Source organism: Chiloscyllium plagiosum, chromosome 41 (assembly GCF_004010195.1).
Source record: "Chiloscyllium plagiosum isolate BGI_BamShark_2017 chromosome 41, ASM401019v2, whole genome shotgun sequence".
NCBI classification, from domain to species: Eukaryota; Metazoa; Chordata; class Chondrichthyes; order Orectolobiformes; family Hemiscylliidae; genus Chiloscyllium; species Chiloscyllium plagiosum.
In genome coordinates this window covers 15,575,288-15,600,618 of record NC_057750.1, presented here as the reverse complement: position 1 = coordinate 15,600,618, position 25,331 = coordinate 15,575,288, and the positions used below count along the sequence as shown (strand labels likewise).

General features: G+C 41.6%; 1 protein-coding gene across 1 annotated transcript in view; it reads right to left on the bottom strand.

Annotated features, from left to right (window-relative positions):
• Positions 1 to 308: 308 nt before the first annotated feature.
• LOC122542712 overlaps positions 309 to 25,331 on the bottom strand; it is a 70,394-nt gene continuing 45,371 nt past the window's right edge. Inside the window, exons 6-12 of the mRNA XM_043680692.1 lie at positions 19,457 to 19,599; positions 13,723 to 13,866; positions 8,818 to 8,947; positions 4,799 to 6,059; positions 3,650 to 3,816; positions 2,405 to 2,529; positions 309 to 643 (exon numbers count right to left, since the gene is read on the bottom strand). Coding sequence (XP_043536627.1) covers positions 485 to 643; positions 2,405 to 2,529; positions 3,650 to 3,816; positions 4,799 to 6,059; positions 8,818 to 8,947; positions 13,723 to 13,866; positions 19,457 to 19,599 — 2,129 coding nt within the window. The 3' untranslated portion in view covers positions 309 to 484. The remainder of the gene's footprint in view (positions 644 to 2,404; positions 2,530 to 3,649; positions 3,817 to 4,798; positions 6,060 to 8,817; positions 8,948 to 13,722; positions 13,867 to 19,456; positions 19,600 to 25,331) is intronic.

The following is a 25,331-nucleotide window of genomic DNA, read 5'->3' as shown; positions in this document are numbered from 1 at the left end:
TCGCCATTCCAACGCCCCTCCCCCAAGTCCCTCCTCCCTACCTTTTATCTTAGCCTGCTGGACACACTTTCCTCATTCCTGAAGAAGGGCTTATGCCCGAAATGTCGATTCTCCTGTTCCTTGGATGCTGCCTGACCTGCTGCGCTTTTCCAGCAACACATTTTCAGCATTTTAAATGCTTCGTCAAGCAGCACCATTCATTCCTTTTACTCACCTGACCAAAAGCAAGTTAGGAAATTAGTCCTACATCATGGGTGAGGAAGAGTTTATGGCTAATCTCTCAGTTTTGTAAAAGAATGAGTTTTCGGTCAGTTTTCAAATGCTTTAATTTTTCTTCCATCCATAGATTAAAAAAAGACAAAACACTTGCTGCATATCAGCCCTAGATTTACACAGCACCAGTGTAATATTCAGAAAGGTAAGATTCAGTAGTGAAAGAAACCAGCTAGTTCAGAGGGCACAGAGCAACAACTAGTGTGTGCTGCTACTTAAAGATTATTGCCTGATTGAAGGGTTTCCCCACGTGTTGGAATGCTCCTTCCAGCATAAAGTACTCATTAATCATGGTCTTGCATTCATCAGTGTCTATATCCAACTTCTTCCAGGAATACAACTCACAGGTTACACGCCAGTCTTCATTTAACTAGACAGGAAAACCATATAAATCAGAGCTAGTGGAACAGCAGCAGCAAGCAAGTGGGCCACTGGGAGAAAATACATGATTTTAGCACAGCAGGATACACAAGACAATATCCTCAGCCTTCCAAAGCTAAGAACTGAGGATTCCAGTTAGACTGCACTCAGGATCATACCTCCCACCTGTTACACACACCCTGGAAAACTCAAGGGTATCGTCCTAAGATCACATCCAAGAAGGGTAAAAACAGGAGGAGCAGAGATGCATCAGATGTGGTCAAAATGGTAACACCACAAAGCTGCAAAGCGGCAGCAATTACTGTCAATCAGCAAGGACTTAAGGTTCTCTTCGCAGGTGAAGGGAGAGGTGAGGATGCTGCAAGTCACAACTGGGAATTGAAGTTCACTCAGGTCATCTTGATTAACAAAACCAAAAAAAGGATATAGCACTGAGACCACTAAAAAGTTAAACCAGGGAATCAAGCAAGGAAGAATGCATTCTCACAAGCCCAATTAGAAGGCCTCTGGTTTAAGATTTGCTGAAAGAATGGATTCTATTCAGCTATAACTCCAGAATGGGTTTTGGCATCTGGGGCAAGAAGAACAAAGAGCAGGCATGGAGGTATGTGTTCCTGACGACCACTTCAAAGACTTTACACAAACCATTTTATGCCCATCCCAGGTCAGTAACTAATATTTACGCAACACAAAAGCAAGGTATTGTTTCCAAAAAAGGAGGAGATAAATGTAATCATTACCCCTTGACATTTGATGGCATCCTGGGGGTTACCACTGACCAAACATTAAACAGAAGGCAATTGGTAATCATCAGCTTTCTTTGCTGAGGAGATTTGTCCTGATGCTGAGGCCCTACAAGTTCAAAGTCTCCCAGTGCAACTGTTTCCTGATCCACCTCTATGGATTTGTCCCAGATATGGACGAAGCACAGGTAGGTGGGGCTAGTTTAGTTTGAGATTATGATTGGATTGAAGGGTCTGTGTCAGGGCTGTATGACTATGACAGGACATACCCAGCATGGTATGACTGGGATATTAGTCAGACAATAGCTTGACCCATCTGTGGAACTGCACTCAATTTTGGCACAAGCCCCTGATGTTGGTCATGAGGACAGTGTCATTACTAGTGGCTTGGTCAATGCCAGATGATTCACTTGAGTTTCCATTTCTTTTTTCAAAATCCATAGTGGTTAGATTTGATTCCAAACCCCCACCCCAATCAACATCATTTCAGAATCAATTACATTGCTGTGCATGTGAATGATATATTTCAGTTCCCTAAAGGGGACACCAGTGAATCAAAATGGGTTTTTAACCATAAAGCCATTGTTGACTATTGTAAACAACTAGCTTTTCAATTAATGGATCTGGAATTAACTCAAAATTTCCCATTTGTAGTAATGGGGAAATGGGGCTCAGACCCCAGAGTATTAGCTTTGTCACTGGACTAGTAACCCAGACACATTCCCATTATGCCAACATCCCCTCCACTCCCAAAATCAGAAATAGGTTCCACATGACCATGAAGTCATCAAGGAAAAACTCTTCACAATCCACCAAGGTTAAATAAAGGAGGAGGGGTAGGTGCCACAGCAAGGGCTGTTGACAAGAATCCAATTTCTGGTCAGAAGTCAGCACCTTTAGGACAAGTGCAAAATTAGCAACTGAAAATTACTTCCCATTCATCACCTCCCTCTTCAATTTCATCTCAGATAAAAAAACCAAAAGACCTCAACTGGTCACATTCTTACTTCAGGAAGAAGTTGCTGTCCCCGCATAATCCAAATCCCAGAGACGGAGCTGTCACCACCGGTGCCAAAGAGGATCACGCTAGCAAAGCTGTAGTCCCGTAGACTATCCAAATGCTGGAATAGCCCTGCAACCAATTTCAGAATAACAAAAAAAGAGGATCAGCCAGCAAGAATACTTCACTGGCCCAGTCATTTGCGCACAAGAGGATTTGGTTCGGTGACATCTTCAATTTAGAGGACATCCCAATCATCATTAAAAAAAAAACCCAAAAATTAGAGTTCCTGAAACCAGTGAGACAGACAAGAACTGAATGCTTATCTTGCTGTCCTGAGGAAGTTAAAGAAAAAAAATTTTACATTTTAAAATCTCTACACCATTAAAAACAAACCAAGGTTCTGTAGCCAATACAGGCAGTGAAATGCCAATAGCTAGCTCTGGTTTCATTACATGCCTGTCATCCTCTGCCCCATCCCAAATCTCTTGCCATTTGTCAACTCCAATTCTCAGGGACTTCAACTTCCCAAAAGAAACTGCTGATTAACCAACCGGACCTGAATTATCCAATCTGATCAATAATAGTTGGGCTGCCTGCATTTTCTGGGTGGTTAATTGTTTTTATTTATAGTTGGAGCTTCTCACACCACTCTTACTGAGGAATGGCCTCCACTACTCCCCAGCTTTGGTCACTGGGCTCTAGATGGGTGTTGGGAGGGGACAGATACAGTTTGGAAGAGGAAGCTGGGATCTTTAGGGAAGTTGAGTGGAGGTGTGGACATGAGAGAAAGATGAAAGAAGGATGGCTATAGCATGACAGTGAACTCTTAAAATAAACATTAAATTCACTGCAAAAAAATGTTTAACAGGATTTTACTTGTCTTTATATGATTGATCGGATGATGAGAACAAGTTTATTAAATGTTCCCCATATTATGGACTGCAATGGTTTAAGACAGTTTGGGATAGGCAATAAATGCTAGTCTGAAAACAAAAATTGCTGGAAATCACAGCAGGTCATGCAGCATCCATGGAGAGACAGTAAGCTACCATTGAGTCTAGATGACTCTTTAGCGCTCAAATACTAGCCCAGCTCGCAAAAGCAACATCCTAAGTTCGTATCAGAAGATTAATCTCATTCTGAAACTTCAAGATAATCCTGGAGAACTGACAAGCAACAGTTATGACAAAACTATATCCTCAAAACACCAAGTTGATCACATCTCCCTTCTGCTTCCCAGTTTACTGACCAGTTATTAAACTGCTGCAATCCAGACAGAGCTCACTGGGGTACTTGTACTCCATGTACCACACAGACCAACCATCCTTATCAAAGTGGTCCCACAAATAAGGGAGTGCGACAGAACGGATATCCTCATTCGAGTACTTCCACTTGAACTCATCCAGAACAAAGACACTGAAAAAGATGCAAAGATTTTCAAACTACCAAGACTATTATTCAACAGTGAACAAACAGGACAAACAATACAGTCCACATTATCTAGAATCAATACTAGGAATTGGTTGGTCTTACACTTTTGGAATCACATCGTTTGATCACTTTTTTTGACCAAAGTGCTACAGGAGGATTTTAAGCAGCTAAAACTATTTCAGTCTGTCCCAAATTAATATTGGAGATTATAGGGGATCTAGTGGGTGGGGGCTAGTCAGCTCCTTGGTTTCCTGCCAGTCAAGTACATAATATTTGCCTACTAGAACCCGTGACTCTCAACATCCTCGCTGAGCATAAATCTAACAATTTCAGTTTTGAATTTAAATTAACCCCTAGCTGTAGTTATGTGCATAATGAATGGAGGATCTGAATTATTCTTGAAGTTCTTTGCATTTCACCCCCAAATTAAGAGATTAGACCTTATTCGGGACTCCCCACAGGAAAATGAAATGATCTGACCTGCTTATCTGAAAGCTCTCAACTCAATTTTCCCTTAAATCTCCAAAATACAAGAGGCCAAAAATTGAATTGCAATCTCCTCCAAGGTCACTACATCAATCCAGGGTGCCTTGCCTGGAAATGGTGTGCACACTCACGTGCAGAGGACAAGGACCCTTTGTAAAACTATTTGCGTAATTTTTGGGAAGGTGGAAGTGTGATAACGTCACTGCATAATCCAGACCCCTAGTCTCATGAGCAGGAGACATGGGCTCGAATTTCACCATGATTGATACGGAAATCTGGAGGGCTGTTATGGCAGTGGTAGTGCCAGTACCCCTAGGCTAGAAGACCCAGGTTCAGGCCCCACCTGTTTAAAAATTTCATAAAACATGGAAGTGACCATAAAACACTAAAACAGTGTTTTAGAAACCAAAAAAAAAAAAATGACCAAATAAATGTAACCTAGAATATGAAACACCAATTCCTCCATGCAACCCACCCTTACCTTTTTGGTAAGTGTGCAAAAGGATCTTGGATTTTTAACAGGTCAGTTGATTTGGTGCAGTCCTGATCATCACCACGTACTTGGGAAAGCCCCTTGCGTTCCTCTGTAGCCAGTCTGCCTCTTGGAGATGTATCCATTTTACCACGGTCAGCAGTTCCATTCTCTTTAGATGCACCAGCCAAACTAGTTACAACTGGTCCACACTCCAGAGATGGATAAACTGTGTTGAATTTCTCTTTTGAAGTTTCTTGGAGAACAGTATCAGTTTTGAGGATATCTTCCGTAAAAGCACTTGTTGTACCAGTAACTGCTACCTTACCTGCTGCATCCCTTTCAAAAGGATCTGGTGTCCTCAATGCAGCCAGAGTGACCTCTTCCAATGATCCTGTCACACAAGCCTCAGTCACACTCTCCTCCCTAGCCAGACTATCTTGGGCTACATCCATTAATCTGGCTTCTGGTTTAAATGAAGCATCAGGTTCAGAACAATCCCTTATCTTGGAGTCAAAAAGAACGGCCTTTCCAGGAGCAGCCACCATTTTGACAGTGGTCTCTTCAGCTCCTTCACATTTTGGAGCATCAAGCTGGCTTACTCCAACTGGTTTCTGCTCCTCAGGAGCTCCTGCTGATCTGATTTCAGTGACAGACTCCTCTTTTGACTTATGTACAAAGATCTCTTGAACATCTTCTCTGGAGGAGGATAATTCTGGTAACGTAACTCCTACTGTAGCTTTCTGTGCAGAACAATCCACTGTAGATTCAAGGTGGTTAAAGGGTACAACTAACTTTGTCGCCTCATAAATTCCTCCCTCTTGGACTCGAGCTGTGACCTCTTCAGTTACTGCCTGCTCTTTGGAATTACTGGTTATGTGGGTGATCTCCTCAGAAAAATCTATCAGAACAACAGATGAATTCTTCTCTTTAGTAACCATAGCCTCACTTTCATTTTTTGGGGTAATATTCCCTTTACAGGAAACGATGGAAGTTTCTTCTTTGATTCTACCCTTCATTGAGGCACAAACTACAGATAATTGTTCTTCTGATACATCCAGCAAACTTTCAGCACGAGTTGGTCTCTGCTTCAAAGGAGGAGCTTCAGCACCAACTGTTCTAACCTCAGCCAGAGGGGCTGCAGGGGGAACCTCCACTGCAGTAATTTCTTTATCAAGTCCAGTGTCAACTTCATTTGTTTTGTTTGTGGGAATTGCAATTGAACTAGTCTCAATTTTGGCAACATCTTGGGTTTCCAGTGGCTTTGGTGCTATTTGGAAACAAAGAAAAAAAAGTGCAGAATGTTTCACCATTATCCACCTATTAAACAATACTTCTAAACTCTCCATAATTCTACTAAACCAGAGATATCAAGCAGCTGCACAAACAGCAAATTTTAGCAGCTTGAAAAAAAAAATCCAGACAAACTAATTGCTCAAAAGCTTAAAAAACCCAAAAAATGCTGGAAATCAAGCAAAATAGAAATTGCTGGAAAATACTATGCAGGTCCAGCAGGATCTGCTGAGGGAAAGCAGAATTAAACATTGAGGCAGGGACCCTTCTTCAGAACAGGGAATTCATTATGCTCAAGTGAAGATACTAAGAGTGAAAGGTAAGGAGGGGGAAGAATTTCTGAAGTGTTCAGAGAACCTTTAGTCAGCTCTCAACTGAAGTTGAAAAGGACGATTGCTGGACCTTGTGCTAGCAAGCGAGAAGAAACAAAATGTACCAAGTGCTTGCAGGAAAAACATGGCAAACAGCGATCATTGTAGGAGTACGTGTTTAGACTAGTAATGCAGAAGACCAAAGTACATAATCAGAATTGGATTAGTGTTACCTTCAACGGTATAAATGATGATAGAGTAAGGTAAAATGAGAGTAAAGAGTAGCAAATAAAAAAATAATATAGATATTTCCTTTTGAAAAAAAAAAGGTGACCCAAAGATGTATGTGCATTACTGTCTCTCCTGAAGAGGAAAGGATTTGGAATGTATGGCTTCAGAGAAATATTGAACACAAACGCAGAGACGTTGCACCAAAGAGGGAAGGGAGGGAGGTAGGTAGGACTTTAGAAAGCATGAGAAGGCCCTTGAAAAAAAAAAGAGTGCAGAGAAGACTTGCCAGAATGGTTCCTGGAAAGGGGAATTATAACTACAAAGGTAAAATTGGATGAGTTGGGGTTATTCTGCATGTACAAGGGGCGTTGAGAGAGGTATAGAAGATTATGATAGGTTTGGATTTAGGAGAAACTGCCCCCATACATTGATAGCACAAAGTCTTATAATACAGATTTTAAAGGATTTTGGGTAAGCCACGTGAAGTGGAGAGAAATTTCTCCACAGCAAGTAGTAATGGCCTGAAACTTGCAGCCCTCAAGTGTGGTGAAATTAGATACCATCAATTATTTCAACAAAAAAAAAAAAAGGATGGGAACTTGAATGAAATAAACTTGCAAAGGATAGGATAGATCCGCAGATTGGGACCAACAGAACTGCTCCACAAATAAAAGTGGTATCATCAGTAGACTAAATGGACCACTTCAGTGCTATGAATATTTCTAAAAAGATGCTGTTCCCTTAAGAAGGTCCACCTGCTGTGGCAAATTTGAAATGGAGTGGACAGCAAATAGGGTCAGCAGAATCCATTGTTCTCTGTGGCACAGAGTAAAACTCTCAAGACATCAGGTAAGCAGACCCCTCTGAAACACATACTCTGGGACTAAAGTCTTTTTTAAAAAAGGATAGAGATCAGACTGTTTGGCACATCCAAGCAGACTTGAGAATTGCATTCACTCCCCCAATCCCATCCCCTGCCCCTCAGTATCCCAAAACCCACATCCCAAACATTCCACTACTTCTTGGAACACCTGCCATATATTTTCTGGACCCAAAAGCAATGGGTAACATCAGTTTAAAAAAAAATAAAAGGGAAAAAAAAGTTTATTCACCCAAGTGTTGTACCGTCAGGTTCCAAATTACTGGACTCCGCAGCAAATCTGGTCATCTTTGTTTCAATGTTCTTCTAGATGACAAAGGGAACTGAGGAGAGGGAATTATACAGATGCTACAGGGATATTAAAAGTAAATGGTGGTTGGGAAGGGTTTCCTCTAGGAATACTAACTAACCCAAATGGTGCATTAAGTCTTACCTCAAGAGAGGAGTCAAGTATGGCCAGACCAAAACATGAATATGCCAGAAAGCAGAATAGAAATATTGAGGGAAGTAAATGACATACGAGGTACAAATTGACCAATGAACAGCATGGAAAAAAAAAAGAGAAAAATGATTCAAGAAATTTAGGAGTTCTAAATGCATATCTCAAACAAACTGCTAAAAAAGGGGACCAAACGGTAATCAACATATGAGAAAGATGAGTAGAATACAGGGAAAATTTGGAAGGGTTTCTTAAATTCATAACACGTCGGAAAAAAAGTGACAAAGGGGTAGAGGCAGCCAGCCTATTCATGTTAGCTGTTTATGTAGAGTACCCACTAGGCCAGCACACCAAACTCAAAACGGTTTACTGAATATATTCAAGCAAAACAAACATTGCGGGTCCAGTGATCCTTCCTCAGAACTCCAGTTCTGAGCCAGACCCAAAAACACTAACTGATTTCTCTTCGCAGATGCTGCCAGACCTGCTGAGCTTTTCCTGTTTGTTTCTGATTTACAGCATCTGCAGTTTGTTGGTTTATAGTCAAGCAAAGCTTTAAGTTTTCAAATCTGTCTGGATGTACTATATAGTCTGATCTCTATCCTTTTAGAGTGGAGTGCCATTTCATAGGGGTCTGGATACCTGAAAATTTACTGATAAGAATAGTTAGTTCCATTAAAAGCAGACTGCATATGAAAGCTAATGGTCTTACATCTGTCAAGATTTTATCCAAGTCAGTCATTCTGAACAAATAGAATGGCTTGGGGGGGGGGGGAGGAGGAGAAAGAGGGGGTTGGAGAGGTATTTATCCATTTCTCGGTTCTCCTGCTCATTACAACCAGCACTATGTTGGAAGCAGATGTTGCTACTTTACCTGAGCACTGGGCAACTGGCTCACAGAACACCACCTCTCCCAGTACTTTCCGGAATGGAGGCTCATTAACACAGGCAAAAAACCAACGGTTTACATCAGTGTAGTTCTCCCGCAGGGAAGGGTCCAAAACCTAGAGAGAAAATGTTGTTACTCACCAACCTTGGCAAAGACATTAGTTAAGCTGCAAATATCCAGGTTTATTGTCCTTAAATTTGTATAGTTAACCACAGGCAATTACTAAATTCTACATCCAGTTTAACACCCAATCACCAAGCAATTCCATCTGGGAATTGAGAAAGTGGACATGCGGTGAATGCAGCATTTGAGAAATATTTTAAAGCTATGTTTTGCTTTAAGTAAAATTCAGGCAAATTAACATCTATTTTGCAAGACCCACTACTCTTTGTGAAGGCTAAATTACAGCTCCACATATTGGTCACCTTTGTTTTAATATACTGATGTTAGACTAATACTAATCCTTTCCTTCCAGATAAAGGGAAACTAGGGGAGGAAATTATGCAGATGCTATAGAGATACAGAAGGGAGGGGAAAAAAAAAACATACATTTCAAGGTGTATCATTAATAGCCAACTCTGTGCATCAAGTCTTAACTCTTGGAAGGCACAGATATGGCCAGGTTAGAAAAAAAAAGTCAAAGAATGGAAATATTTACAATCTAAAAGCACAGGAGATGGAGTGCAAACAGACCAAATGAGGATTATGAAAAAAATGGGAATGATTCAAGAAATGTCTTCTGAATGCATTCCATTGAAACAAACTGCTAAAAGAGGACCGAATAGTAGTTGATTCTGCAGCTTAAATTGTATACAGCCAAATTGTTTTGATGCCCTGTGGTCAAATAGCCTATCAAACTTCAACTTGGAATCCAAACATTTGCAATTTGGGGATCTCCGTTGCAAAGTGCAGGAGAACAAGAATCCTGGTCAAAGCTTCACAAACAAAGCCAACCAAGACCAACCTCTCAAAACATTGCCCTTAGGTTTTATGTTGCAGTAGGTAGCACCCCTGTCTGAGCCAGAAGTTCAGACTTGCAGTTCCACTCCAGCATGTGAGGGTCACAGAAGGTGCTCAGGCTTCTTGCTGTTTGTCATATATACCTTCTCTTTTATTATACTAGTCCAATAAAACTCCCAATCAAGATTTACAAAACCACTCATCAAAACCAGGCAGCTTTCATTCTTCTATTCGGATTTTCCTGTGTATTTTCTTCTTAGGAAATGCTTGTGTCACAGGTTCTGATCAAAAAGATACTTTTAAGAGCACTATTTTCAGGCTGTTAAAATGATGAGTTTGCCAGTTCTCCTCTCTCAACTGTTCAATTTCCCCCAGTCTTATACAGTCCGATGCTTTGGGAGGGTATCATTGAAATGGAGTATATTGGCTTTTAAGATTGTCAAACTGGATTGGAGTTTGGTATTTTTTTGGGTATAATTTAAACAGATTGCCTGGAAACAAAAACAAATTCAAAATTCAGCCAATGAGCTAATCGAGTTATTCGACAAAGTGTTGCATTGTTGCCTTATTGAGAACACTGCTGTGTCCGATATTTCGGCTAAGTTTAACTCAAAGTACACCCACATCTTCATAACACAAGATCCCCTGCCATTTCCTCCCCTGCATCACTCAACAGCCTGGAATAAATTTCATCCAACCCTGGGGACTTAGCTCCTACCAAAAATCACTCCTTCTCCTCAGAATATTTTAAGTCCTCCAAGTATAACCACAATCTTCCCAGATTTCTAAACTCATTGCTCCTTGAGTGAATTCTGACAATTTTAGAACGTTGCTCACATCCTCTGGCTTATTACCACTGTAGTCCTCAGTGGTCTGCCCTCTATTCTCCCCACTTACCTTTAAGCCATAAGCATTCAAAATTGCAGTACTGATCGACAGCTAGGAACTCTCTGCAAGCAATTTCCCAGCATATTACGGCTCCTTCACTGTATACCACAGAATTTAAAGAAAACAAAAACAAAAAGTACACACCACTTCTCCACAACAAGATTATAGGACTTCACACAAACCTGGGAGGAAACAATTCTGACAAAGTGAGGTAAATCAAATACATAAATATTTAAAACTCTAGAGCTGGCTTGAAAAGAAAAGCTTACAGTGGAGCTCAACACCAATAAATATTCAACTTGTCAAACCAGTGGAGAAAGATAATAGTTTCAGACTGTAATACTGCGCAGTGTTTTGACAAGTGATAAACTCTGGAGTAGCTAAATGTGCATTCAGCTATTTAATACTGGGATAGTCTAGAGTTCCCTTTCTGGTTAAAAGGAGGAACTAAAAGGTTATGTATAGGACATCTTCCGTAGGAAAGACTGGATGGAATGTTGCTTTAAAAATCAACTTGGCATCTGAAACAGCTAAAAATCAAAATCTGGATTTAAAAAGTAGTAAAAATTGACACCTACACTTCAAATAGATTCCATTTGAATTCAATACAAAAAAGAATTTAGGCATAACTTTGGTGCACCAGCATAGAATCCAAATAGAGAAGACCCTATTTGTACCCATGAGTTTCTGTATAAGTTAGAAACTAGGGAGCTTTGCACTTAGGCAGGTGGGAAATTCAAAATTTGCATTCCTAGAATGTGACAAAGGAAATCTTCAATATGTCTAAAAGAGGAATCAATGCATCGGAGTCAGTTTTCCTAATATCCCAAAGCACTTTGAGGATTTGATCAAAATCAAGATTAGTTCTAGAGGTGCCAAAGACACTTCTGCATGGCACAACTTGTGGAATAGGCAAGATCTGGCATCAAAAAAAGGAGGAATTGGAATATCAAAAAAGATACACTGGGAGCAAATCAGACATTCCTAATTATTCTAAGATTGGGCTGGGAAATGCAAGGTCAACTGATCTTTGATAGTCACCCACAAATGTCATGAATACAGTCCATTGCTCAACAGTAGAGACACTAGGGTGGGGAATCCACTGTACTACATCAAGGGGAAAAAGTGTGAGAAGTAAAGATTCCTGCATAGTCAGCACATAGAAAATGGACTGGAAAGTGATTGAATGAAGAGGAGTTATTAAATGACAGCATTCAAGGATAGGACAGCACAACACTCCTAAAGCCACTTCTCACACCCTCAGTAAAAGCAGACACCAGGATTTGAGAGTTAAAGTTAGGATAGTTGGGAAAGTGTCAGCCATGATTTACAATCAAGGTAGAGTTGGACAGCAAACAAACATTGCTATGGCATCTCCAAACAATTACCTTCCAACATTACAACTTGGCTCCAGTCTATAGTACAGCTCTGAAAAAAGGTTACCCCACTGTCCACTTCTGCCACCATTTGAGCTGGAATATTTTGGTTATTAAAAATGTAGTCAGGTCTGACATCCAACAACCATCTTGCACTTGGGAAGAGAACCTAGAAGCACTTTCTAGCTACTATTGCCAAAAAAAAAAAGTGTTGTTTCCACCACTTGTAGGTAAATCATCTCAATACAGCAAAACCGATAACTCCTTGTCGAATCAGCAGTTTCCTTTTTCAGAGGCATTTGAGTCGTCACAAATGGTGCTGAACATTGGCAAACATCCCTATTTCTGACCTTAATGACAAGAGAAGATTTTGATGAAGTTGAAGATAATTTGGCTTAGGACACTACCCTGATGAACTCAGGGTTGACCTGGAGCATAGATAACTGACCTCCATCAACCACAACCATCTTCCTGTGTCAGATATGACTAACCACCAGAGAATGTCCCCAATGCCCATGATGCCAGTCTTGCTAGGGCACCTTGCTGCCACACTTGGTCGAAAGCACCCTCGATATCAAGGACTGTCAGACAGTCACCTCACCTCTGAAATTGAGCTCTTTCATCCACATTTGACTCAAGGGTGAAGTTAGGTCAGGAGCTGGAGAACCCAAACCAGGAATCACTGAGGAAGCTATTGCTGAACACGTTCTGGAGCACAAATCCACAGTACTATTGCCGAAATATTGTCCAAGCCCATAGTCATTGCTATCCAGTGTCTTCAACTGTTTCTTGATCTGTGAATTGAATTGACTGAAGACTGGTATCTATAATGCTGGAGACCACTGGAGGCAGCCTAGATGGATCATCCTCTTGGATGTGGCGATTGTTTCAACTTCATCTTTGGTACTGATGTGCTGGGCTCTTCCCTCATGGAGGACAGGGATATTGGTGGAGCCTTCTCCTCCAGTGGGCTGTTTAATTGTCCACCGCCATTCACGACTTGATGCGGCAGGACTAGAGTTTAGATCTGATCTGTTGGTTACGGAATCATTTGGCTCTGTCTATCGCTTGCTGCTTATGCTGTTTGGCAGGCAAGTAGTCTGGTTTGGTAGCTTCAACTGACTGATATTTTTAGGTATGCTTGGCACTGTTCCTGGCATGCCCTCCTGCACTCTCCATTGAACAAGGTTGTTGATCTCTTGGCTTAAATGGTAGTAGTTGAACAGGAGATATGGCAAGCTATGAGGTTACAATTCTGGTGGGGTTCAATTCTGTTGCTGGTGATGGCCCACATTGCCTCATGGATGCCCAATCTTTAACTGCTACATCTGCTTGCAGTCTGCAATGTCACAGTGCTAAATGGGAGAAAGTGGTTGCAAGGTAACATATACAATAAGGGAGAGGTTCAAACAAAGGAAGTTTAGAGAAATCCTATTTTCAGTTTAGTTAACTCAAAGTATCCCAAAATGACTAGAGAACATAAATTAGGTAAACTGAATTAACAAATGCAACATTAAGCAACTTAGACGCAATTCCCCCATTAACATAGTGGAACATATGGAAGATGCCCTGGAGGGTCTCCTATATACTTCAATGAATGCAATTATAAAACAGTTGGCAGGAGGGAATTTAAGATCATGTTAGTAGATAGCAAACCATTCCTTACTTGTTTATAAAGTCCCAGCATTGCACACACCAATGTGATATCAGCTAGCGTGATGTGCTCACCAACCAGATACGTCCGGTTATGGAGGTGATCATTCAGCAAAAGCAATGCCTTCTTTATGTCTGTTTTAGCATGCTCGACAACCTGCAGAATAAGATTACATGTTGATACATTACTCAGCCTTCCATGTATGGGACACAACCTCTGTTTCTGAATTGCAGAGGTTAATGGTAGACTGCAAAAGTCCAATGATCAACTGAGAAAATGTTGAGACAATGTAATTTTATGCAGAGGAGTTTGACAAAAGTTAAACATTTTAACAGGAAGAGCAAAAGGAAGCAAGAAAATAAGGAAATAATTCTAATGTGGGTGAGAGACTAGGAACCAAGATAGTAACTATGTGCTCATGCATTATTGAAGGCAGCAAGGCAGTTTAAAAAAGGTTATAAAAGAGGCAAAGTATAAAAGCAAGGAAGCCATGAAGAATATTTAAGTCTCTGGTGTGACCAATCCCGGGCAGCGAAAACAGAACCAACAATTCTCTCATAACATTTCAGTATAGGCCTGCCGAGACCAGCTCAACAAAATCAAAACAGTGTGCTTATGCCAAAATTGCACTGTCAACATATTGAGGAGAAAAGTGGCTCTTAGGATAAAAACCTATATCAGTTTTGAGGATGTCATTAAAATTAAAAAAAGGGGACAGGTACTAACTGAGAAGTAGTGCCAAGTTTGAATTTCAAACAAACATTTGTATGAAAACACTTAAAATGTGAAGTTGCTTGAAGGAATAAGTTTGAAAGATTGGTGAAAAAAGTTAATTTATTTTATTGAAATGCTGGTAGTTTTTTTTTTAAGAAATAGGCAGTTGAAAGTTCACTGTGGATTTGGGAGAATTTTACAAAAAGGCTTCCTGTAAATCACAGGAGAGCAGATAGCTGCTTGCTTTATGGCTAATTTTGAATTGCCACTGGTTCAGAAAAAAAAGGTGACAATGCACTATGTTGTCACATTTCTATAACATTACTGTTTGAGAGACTCTGTAGCCCTGAACACAACTGTGTGAGGATGATGTATAGGCTTCATGCCCATCACAAAAGTGTCTGATGATTGCCTCAATACTGGAATGTTGATCTGAAAGGGGATATTGATATTAGTACAATGCTGGAAAAGCACGGCAGGTCAGGCAGAATAGACGAAGCTCACCTGGTTCACAAATGATTTTTGGAAAAAGAAATGTGTTGTCCTTGCCCAATGTGGCTGACATGTGAACACAAGCACACACTTCAGCCCATCTTACAACTATCTATACTAGTCCTACTTTCCCAAGTTCGGTCCACACCTGTCAATGAGGTGTCACTTCAAGATGTTCATCCAAGTACTTTTATTAAAAAGGTTGCTAGGCTGACTGTCTCAACTACCCACCCAGGCAGTACATTCCAAACCCTAACACACCCTGGAGGGGAACATTTTCCCCTCTCAAAGCCCCTAACCTTTCTACTTATTAAAATTATTGCCTTGTTAGCAATCTTTTGACTAATGGTGTCAGCTGTTTTCTATTCACCTTATCCATGCCTTTGATACCTTATAAACCTTTATCAGGTTCCCCCCGCCCCCACCTTCACTGCTCTAAAAGAAAACAGAGCATATTTAGCTTCTCCGCGCAGCTGAAGTGCTCCATCGCAGGAAACATCCTGGTGAATCTCCTCTACACTGGAGGGGGTGCAATCACATTTTTCCTACAGTGCAGCAACCAGAATTACACACAGTATTCCAACTGTAGCCGAGCCAAAGTTCTGCACAGCTCCAACAAGACCTCCCTAGTCTTATAGTTTATACCATGACTGAAAATGTTCCACATGCCTTAACTACCTTACTAAATGGCCTGCCACCTTCAGGTATTTGTGGACAAGTACCCCAAGATTCCTCTGTTCCTGAGCTTCCTCCTATCTGACATTCATTGACCTGGTTCCTTCTTCCAAAGTGCATCACTTTATAAAGATTAAATTCCATTTGTCAGTGACCTGCTCAACTGACCAGTCAGTCTATATCTTCCTGTAACTTAACACCTTTCTCCACACAATCAAACCACCCAGCGAATCTTGGGGTCATCTGCAGACTTATCCCCCACCCTGTATCCCAGTTAGTATAATTTATGAATATCAAATAAAAAAAGAGACCTAGCACTAATCTGTAGTACACCTCCTGTTCATGATTCTGTTCCAATGTGCACATCGCTGACAGATACAGATTGACTATTAAGATGATTCAATATTTGGTTCTGTCCTACATGGTGCACAAGTGGGAACTGTCCCACAGGAATTAAAAGGGTGTGTGGGAGAGGGACGATAACCAGCTTTCAGCAACATTTGAAACAAAAAAAAAAAAATTGGTCAATTTATTTATTAATCATTCCCATTGTGGCACAGCCAGAAGTACTCCCATATTTATAATTGAGAGTATGGCTCAAGTCCCATATAGCTGAATGGGAAATGATGGCAAATTTCGCTTCCATAAAAGGGGATATGGAGACAGAGTGCAGTCTAACTGAGAGGGATACCAATTTTAAGAACCTGCCTGCTCAAGAGAATGCAAATGACTTCAGGCACTATTTCAAACATCAGTTAAGGAAGAAATCCCTGCTGGCCTGGCCAATATTATCCCTCAAATTAACATTAAAAAAAGAAAAAAGTCTGTTCATCAAACCCTAAAATACAGAAGCAGAATTGGACCAGCCTATTGAATCTGCTTTGCCATTTGATCATGGCTGCTGCATTTCTCAGCCCATTCTCCTGATAACCTTTGATCCCCCTTATCAAGGGCAAGTTTGTCTTAAATACACTCAAGGACTTGGCCTCCACAGCCCTCTGCAGCAATGAGTTCCACAGATTAACCACCCTCTGGCTGAAGAAATTCCTCATCTCAGTTCTAAAAGGGTCATCCCTTCAGAGGCTTGGGTCATTGTCTCTCCTACTACTGGAAACATCTTCTCCACATCTGCTGTGCCCACGCTTCTTGGTATTCTGTAAACTTTAAATCAGATCATCCCTCATCCTTCTAAGCTCCAAATACAGACCGACAAACCTCAACCATCGTTCATGACACCCCTTTCATTCATAGGTTCATTCTTGTAAACTTCATCTGGAACCCCTCCAACACCAGTACATTCCTTTCTTAAAGAGAGGGCCCAAAACTGCTTGCAATATTCCAAATGCAGTCTGACCAGAGCCTTATACAGCTTCAGTGCACCTCTGCTCTTGATTGCTAGTTCTCTTGAAATGAATGTTACATTTGCCTTCTGAACTGCCAACTGAATGTTCACAATAACTTTAACAGAATCCTTTCGTGCTTCAGATTTCCAAAGCCTTTCCCCATTTTAAAAATTGTCTGTACCTTGATTCTTCCCTCATGCACAGCCTAATCACAGCCCACATCATATTCTGCTATTTCTTTGCTCACTTTCCTAGCCTGCCCAAATCCGCCTACAGCCTTCCTGTCCCTCCACCTTAGCATCTGCAAACTTAGCATCAATGCCCTTATGTTCTTCATCCAGATCATTAATGTGTGATGTGAATAGTTATGGTCCTAACACTGACCCCTGTGGAAATCCATTAGTCACTAACTGCCATTCTAAAAAGTACCTCTTTATCCCCACACTGCCTTCTTCCATCGCACTGCCATTGATCCAAGACAGGTTAATCGAATGGGCAAAAGCTTGGAAAAACAAAAAGATAATGTGAAAAAAAGGTGAGCTTTGGTTGGACAAACTGAAAAATATAAACTGGAGAGAAGCTGCAAAATACCAGCAGCTGGGGGACTTTATATACAGAAGTCAACATGCAGGTACAGTAAATAAAAATGGAAAGCAAACAAACAGAATGCTAGCCTTAATTACAAAGAGACTGCAGTATTAGAGTAGGCAAGTCATGCCACAGCTGTTCAGGAGCTGGGTGAACCCCATCCAGAGTACTATTTGGTCTTAAGGAAGGATAAACCTGCATTGGAACTGTGCGGTGAAATTCCATGTGATTGACTACTACAACGAGGAGCTTGAAGTTTAAAGAGAATGAGAGGTGATCTTATTGAAAGACCAAATTCAGAGGTTGCTTGGTGGAGTAAGTGCAGAGGGAAAAAGAAAAATCTAGAATGGTTTCAAAATAATAGTATTTTGAGAGTCTATAGTCTGAAATTCTCTTCCTCCAGGGAGCAGTGAACATTAGGTCATTGAATACATTCAAGGCCAAGTTAGAGAGATTTTTGATCTACAAAAAGTCTTATGGGACAAGTAGGAAAGTGGAGTGAGGGCAAAATAAGGTCAGCCACAATCTCTCAAAATGAGAAGACAAGATGGATGGGCTGAATGGTCTATTCCTACTCTAAAAAAGATATAAATCTACATTAGCGATTACAAAACCAGTTTTCAAATAATGAAATACACAGTCAGGAAAGTACTAAGTCAAGTCTGCTTTCTTAAAAAGAAGCAAAGCTTTCAGTGGTCAAAGGAAAGGAGTCAGTCAGTTTCATGACAAGTTTAACGTGAAAGAATTACATTTCCTGTTGCAGTGCAAGAGTCGTCGTTTAAACAACTGTTTGAAGCTCACTGAAGGTCAGAGCTGTCCCTTGAACATTAATTTAGTGGACAGTTTCACATTCCCACAGACAGCAGGAAGGGTGGGCTGCCACTTAGGAGTCAGCATTTCAAAAGGCAATTCTTAGCAGGTGTGAATCCCAGAAGTATTCTGCACCCAGAGTCATGTGTGTTTATTTGTTGGGGGGGGGGGGGGGGGGGGGGTGGTAGTGGTGTGCAGGAAGAAAGAACTAACAAGCAAAAAAAGTGTGTTATTCTGGGAGCTCAACTAATCAGTGCAAAACACAGCCCCAAAATATATTCAAAATAAGAGAAACATGAAGTACAGCAGGCCCATTCAGTATAGATGCATGATTTGATATTTCAGGTATATGAAGGTATGCAGCAGATTAAAACTAAGACTCTCTTGGAAAGCTTGAGCTCAGCCATCCACCCTCGGCTGAGAACTGGTAGAAAGTCGGTACAAATTGCTTTCAAAACATCCAAAATTCTTCTGGAGTCCCAACAATGCCAGTTTCCTAGGTTACACACATTGGGTTAAAGAGAAGGAAACTAAAGGGTCCTTCTCGAATTGCTGAAATCTGTTGTTAATATTGACCCACAATACCATTAGGGACAAAATGCTAGATTTCTGACCCAGAAACACCAGAGGAAGGGTGATATATTTCCAAGTCACAATGATGAGTTTCTTAGAGAGGAACTCCACCATGTACCTGCTGCCCTTGGCCTTCAAAAAGGTAGATGCAGTCATGGGTTTGGAAGGACCCCTGGTGAGTCATTGCAGTGCATCCTGCAGATTGCAAGTGAACACAATGAATAATGGGCTAACCAAGTGAGCTGATTTGTTCTACATGGTGTCGAACTTCTTGAGTGTTGTTGGAGGCTGTACTCATCCAGACAAGTGAAGAGCAGTCCATCACACTCCTGACTGATGACTTATAAATGATGGGATAGGCTTTGGGTAAAAGGCAAATTACTTGCTACAGAGTTCCTAACCTCACGAATGAGGTCAACATTTGGTATTCAAAAATCTGCAGGCCTGGAAACCACGAGAATAGGTGATGTTTGTTTACTAAACTGCAAGCAGGTGAATCTGATCAAATCAGAACAGATATTTAAAGCCTTTTTACCAATTAGGAAATTTACCTGCTTGTTTAATTTCCTGGTACCTGAAGTTGGAAAAAGCCAAGTTGCAGTTGGAGGGATGAGTTCACTTTCAGCAAAGTTAATCCATTGCTGAATGAGGGCAGCTTCTTGAATGGAGGTACCTCGCAGCATACTACTGCTAACTGTAAAACAAAAAAAAAGAAAAGATCAGGTATAAACAAACAAACATTTCTCCAAACAGTTTGGAATCAAAACTTAGACTATCACACCAAAAATAGCTCATACAAACCAAAACGACTTGCATGTGAAGCCTGAATGTAGTAAACCACCTGAGAAACATTTTGAAATAACTGGACAAGACACTACATCATTCAAGAGGGTGGTAGAAAAGCAAGGACACAGTACTTTTAAAAGGATGGGACTATGGGGGTTGAGGGGAAGACAGCAGACAGAACATTTCAGGGAAAATAAAAAGGAGCCACTTCCTGGAGATTAACCTTTAGGCTCAGCTACTAAATGTTGGAGTAAAAGTTAGAAATCGGATTTTCACAGTAAAGATGATAAATTCAACCCATGTCCGTATGGCTTCCGAAAAAGGAGAGAGATACCCAGCTAGTCCCACTCTCCAGCCTTCTTCAGATGTACAGCATGGAAACAGACCCTTCAGTCCAACTTATCCATACCAACCAGATATCCCAACCTAATCTAGTCCCACTCACCAGCACCCAGCCCATATTCCTCCGAATCCTTCCTATTCATATACCTATCCAAAATGCCTTTTAAATGCTGTAATTGTACTAATCTCCATCACTTCCTCTGGCAGTCCATTCCACACACATACCACCCTCTGCGTGAAAATGTTGCCCCTTAGGGTGAGAGGGGAAAGATATAAACGCGACCTAAACCTATGCCCTCTAGTTCTGTACTCTCCCACCCCAGGGAAAAGACCTTGTCTATTCACCCTATCCATGCCCCTCATGATTTTATAAACCTCTATATTAGGTCACCCCTCTGCATCTGACGCTCCTGGGAAAACAGCCCCAGCCTATTCAGCCTCTCCATATAGCTCAAATCCTCCAACCCTAACAGCTTCCTTACAAATCTTTTCTGAACCCTTTCAAGTTTCACAACATCCTTCCGATAGGATGGAGACCAAAACTGCTTGCAATATTCCAAAAGTGGCCAAACCAACATTCTGTTCGGCTGCAACATGACCTACCAACTCCTGCACTCTGACCAATAAAGGAAAGCATACCAAATGCTTTCTTCACTATCCAACTACCTGTGACTCCACTTTCAAAGGAGCTATGAACCTGCACTCCAAGGTCTCGGTGTTCAGCAACCAAGGCAGCATGGTGGCTCAGTGGTTAGCACTGCTGCCTCACAGCACCAGGGTCCCAGGTTCAATTCCACCCTCAAGTGACTGTGTGGAGTTTGCACATTCCTCTCTCCCACACCCCCCCGCCCCCGCCCCCCCCCAGTGTCTGCGTGGGTTTCCTCCAGGTGCTCCAGTTTCCTCCCACAACCTAAAGATGTGCAGGTCAGGTGAAGTGGCCATGCTAAATTGCCCAGTGCTAGGTTTATTAGTCAGAGGGAAATGGGTCTGGGTGGGTTACTGTTCAGAGGGTCGGTGTGGAGTGGTTGGGCTGGAGGGCCTGTTTCCACACTGGAGGGAAAAAAATTTAATTAAGTGTATAAGTCCTGCTAAGATTTGCTTTTCCAAAATGCAGCACCTCGCATTTATCCAAATTAAACTCCATCTGCCATATCTCAGGCCATTGGCCCATCTGATTAAGATCCTGTTGTAACCGGAGGTAACCTTCTTCACTGTCCACTACATCTCCAATTTTGGTGTCATCTGCAAACTTACTAACTATATGTTCATATGCAAATCACCTACATTAAAATCACAAAAAGTAATGGACCCAGCACCAATCCTTGTGCACTCCACTGGTCACAGGCCTCCAAAATCTGAACAACAACCCTCCACCACCACATCCTCTTCTTTCTAGCCAGTTCTGTATCCAAATGACTAACTCTCCCTATATTCCATGAGATCTAACCAATCTCCCATGGGGAACCTTGTCAAATGCCTTACTGAAGTCCATTTAGATCATGTCCACCACTCTGCCCTCAATCCTCTCCATTACTTCTTCAAAAAACTAATTGGAGACATAATTTCCCATGCACAAAGCCATGTTGATTATCCCTAATCAGTCCCTGCCTTTCCAAACACCTGTAAATCCTATCCCTCAGGACTCCCTCCAACAACTTGCCCACCACTGACGTCAGGCTCGACTCGTCTATAGTTCCCTGGCTTGTCCTTATCACCTTTCTTAAATAATAGTACCACGTTAGCCAACCTCCAGTCTTTTGGCAACTCACCGGTGACCATTGATGATACAAAACTCTCAAGGGGTCCAGCAATCACTTCCTTAGCTTCGCAGGGTTCTAGGGGACATTTTTCAATATGTGAGACTGAACAGCTGGTGTATGTAGAAGGATTCACAGTTTTGGATCATTGGAATCTCTTCTCAGGTAGAAGTGACCTGTACAAGGATGGACTGCACTTGAATTGGAAGAGGACTAATATACTGGTAGGGAGAGCTGCTCAGAAGGATTTAAACTAGTAAGGTGAGGGAGTGGGACCTATGGAGATAGTGAGGAAGGAGATCAATAGGAGACTGCTAGAGTAGAGAAAAGTAGCAAGTCAAATGGTCAGCACAGAAACAGAGGAGAAAGTGAGGACTGCAGATGCTGGAGATCAGAGCTGAAAATGTGTTGCTGGAACAGCGCAGGTCAGGCAGCATCCAGGGAACGGAGAATCGACGTTACGGGCATAAGCCCTTCTTCAGGATTCCTGAAGGGCTTATGCCCGAAACATCGATTCTCCTGTTCCCTGGATGCTGCCTGACCTGCTGCGCTGTTCCAGCAACACATTTTCAGCACAGAAACAGACAAAAAGGAGAGAACAAGGTAGGATTGATAAATTAAAACTACATTTATTTCAAAGCAAGAGGCCTAACAGGGAAGGCAGAATGCCCAGAGTGCATCTTCACTTTTGAATATATATCTATCTCTTTTGAAACCTTCAAATGGAATTCACCAAGGAAAGAAGTTTCTCCTCATCGGACTCCTTGCTGAGGATCTTGAAATGGTGACCCCTAGTTATAGGCATACCAACTAGTTGAAGCAGAATAACTTTGACTGGGTGTAGAAGGATATTCATAATTTGAACACCTCAATAAAAGGTCACCTCTTAAATCTTCATTGCTCCGAAGGACAGCAAGTCGAATTTCACTCATCTTTCCTTGGAGTAAAAATCCCTTATTCCTGCTATCAGTCTAGTAAATTCATACGCCAGGTGTCTGTCCATTTGGCCAACTTGTCAATGTCCTTTTGAAGTCACTCAGTGTCATCTGCATGTTTCACTGTTTTCCCTAGCCTAGTATCTTCTGCAAGTTTATATATTTTATCTTCCATCTTCAAAATTGTTTAGTGGGAAAACCAATGAATATTAAAAATCTGTGGCAAGGTGTTTTCAATATTGTCTGCTCTTAAATTGCACTAGTTTGTCAGAGCATGTTGTTATGTGCAAAGTTGACATTACATTTCAAGTGACTGCATTTTTAAAAAAAAAGGTACTGTGGTATTCAGAAACCCAAAGGGAAACAGTCCTTTCCAAAAAAAGGGAAAAAAACTCAGGTGAAATGCTACTCTTAAGCCAAAATGCTGAATACAAAAAAGGGAAAGCTCTACTACGACCAACTCTGCTGCAAAACAAGGATGGATTTGTCTGTCAAGGTCACAGCAAAATCAAGGCTACACAGTTGAGGCAGGTTAGTTTGTATACTTCCATTACAGATGCATGGCTGGTGTTAAACAAGCATCTTTTCTTCAGGAGCAATCACAAGGGAAGCCTCAGACTGGAGGGAGAACCTAATTTGTGAACAAGAATCCAATTCAGGCAACCAAGTAATTCATGCCAAGTGTTTAGGAAGTGGAGATTTTGTAGGTAAGAGTCTGCAAGATTTACTATCTGTTCGCGACAAAGGAGAACAAAAACCGATCACAGTAAACAACTAATGGAACAAAATAGCAATGGATTCTTTGTCCATTAAAACAGTGGGAATTCCCTCACATTCCTGCAGTTCAAAAAGCTCTGGATATAAAAACCTTTTTGATCCAAATTTTGCACCTCATGTTATTTAAGGTAGCAGGTCTTTAACCTCTATTTCGGAGGAGCTTAGAGCACAACTCAGCTGCAGAACATCTGTTGAAATTCTGCCAGAAGACTGGAAGTAGATGCCAACAACTGTAAGTAGCTAATATACAGCTCCAAACTCAAATAGTTTTGCCAGTCTCACAACATAGCCCAGAGGACAGCAACTAACCCTCTGCATTGGAAATAGAGTGCTGTTTGGTAAGGGGTCTGGCCAGTGTTTTTTTTTGAGGGTGGGTGGTAATACATTCGGATCAAGAGTTTAACGTATGTAAAAACAGAACCGACTCAGAGCACAAGACTTCCTCCCAAATTCTAGCTAGATCCTCACCTGAAAGGAAATGAATTTCTGAAGACAAAGTGCTTTTTTTACTTTAAAAGTGAAATTCACTCATGAAAAAGACTCGGATTTCTGCAGCGTGTATCGGCCACAGGACACTTCACAGCTTTCGTTACAACAGAAAGCTGCCAATTTGTACACAGCAAGCTCCTGAGCCCAAACACAATTATTTGATCACTGTTGAAGTACAAAAAAAATTCTTGTTCAAAAGAGGTAATTTCTGGGCTCCTGCTCAAAAGAATGACGTGATCTTTCACATCAAAAAGGAGGTGGGGGCTTGCTAAAAACATTGCATCTGAGAATGGCACTTCAGACCCTCAGATGTACGGAGGGTGTCAGCTTTCTCCTTTATATGGAGCTCCTGAAATAGGGCAACTTCTCAACTCGGGCAAAAAAAAGTGACCCTGTGACTGACAGTTAACATACTGGAACAAGGAGAATTAGAGAACGCTTGCACTACCAGCATTAATATACAAAATATGAACTCATTATTTGTGGGTAGGGATGGTTACTGAGTCAACTTAATTGTTCTCTTCTCTTCCCACCAGACAAGCAGCACGTTCACACTAGCCACTGGGAGGTCTCCCTCCCTCACCCCCTGGCAGATTGGTTCCTGAACACTCCTCCCAACACATACAGCACTTGTATTATAAACAGGATGTCCTAATCACACACAAGCTTCCTTTGCAAAGACTCGCCGTCTGCAGCTCCACCCTGGCAGGAATCACGTAAAACTACAACTGATGGAACTACACCCGCTAGGCTGCATGCCTTTCACATCACCAGAGTACTTCTCCTGCTCCTGGAGTCAGCTCCTTAAAAAAAAACTTCCCCCAACCCATCCCAAACAAAAACTTCAATCCAGTTCATAAGTGTACATGTTGTTATCCAGGCCCATCCTTCATTACCTTCTTCCACCCTACCCTTGAGCAAACCAGTGCTTTGCTCACAGTTTGGGCAAGTCAATCTACTGGGACTAACAGGAGTCACATTGTCTACAGATCCCTCATGCATTTATACTCAGATGGAAGCACAAAGGGGAGGTTAAGTACCATTGACTAGATATTCTACTGGGTAAAAACAATGACTGCAGATGCTGGAACCAGATTCTGGATCAGTGGTTCTGGAAGAGCACAGCAATTCAGGCAGCATCCGACGAGCAGCAAAATCGACGTTTCGGGCTAAAGCCCTTCCTACTGCCCCCTCGACCATGACCCCACCCCCCATCATCAAACCATCATCTCCCAGACCATACAGAACCTCATCACCTCAGGAGATCTCCCACCCACAGCTTCCAACCTCATAGTCCGGGAACCCCGCACTGCCCGGTTCTACCTCCTTCCCAAGATCCA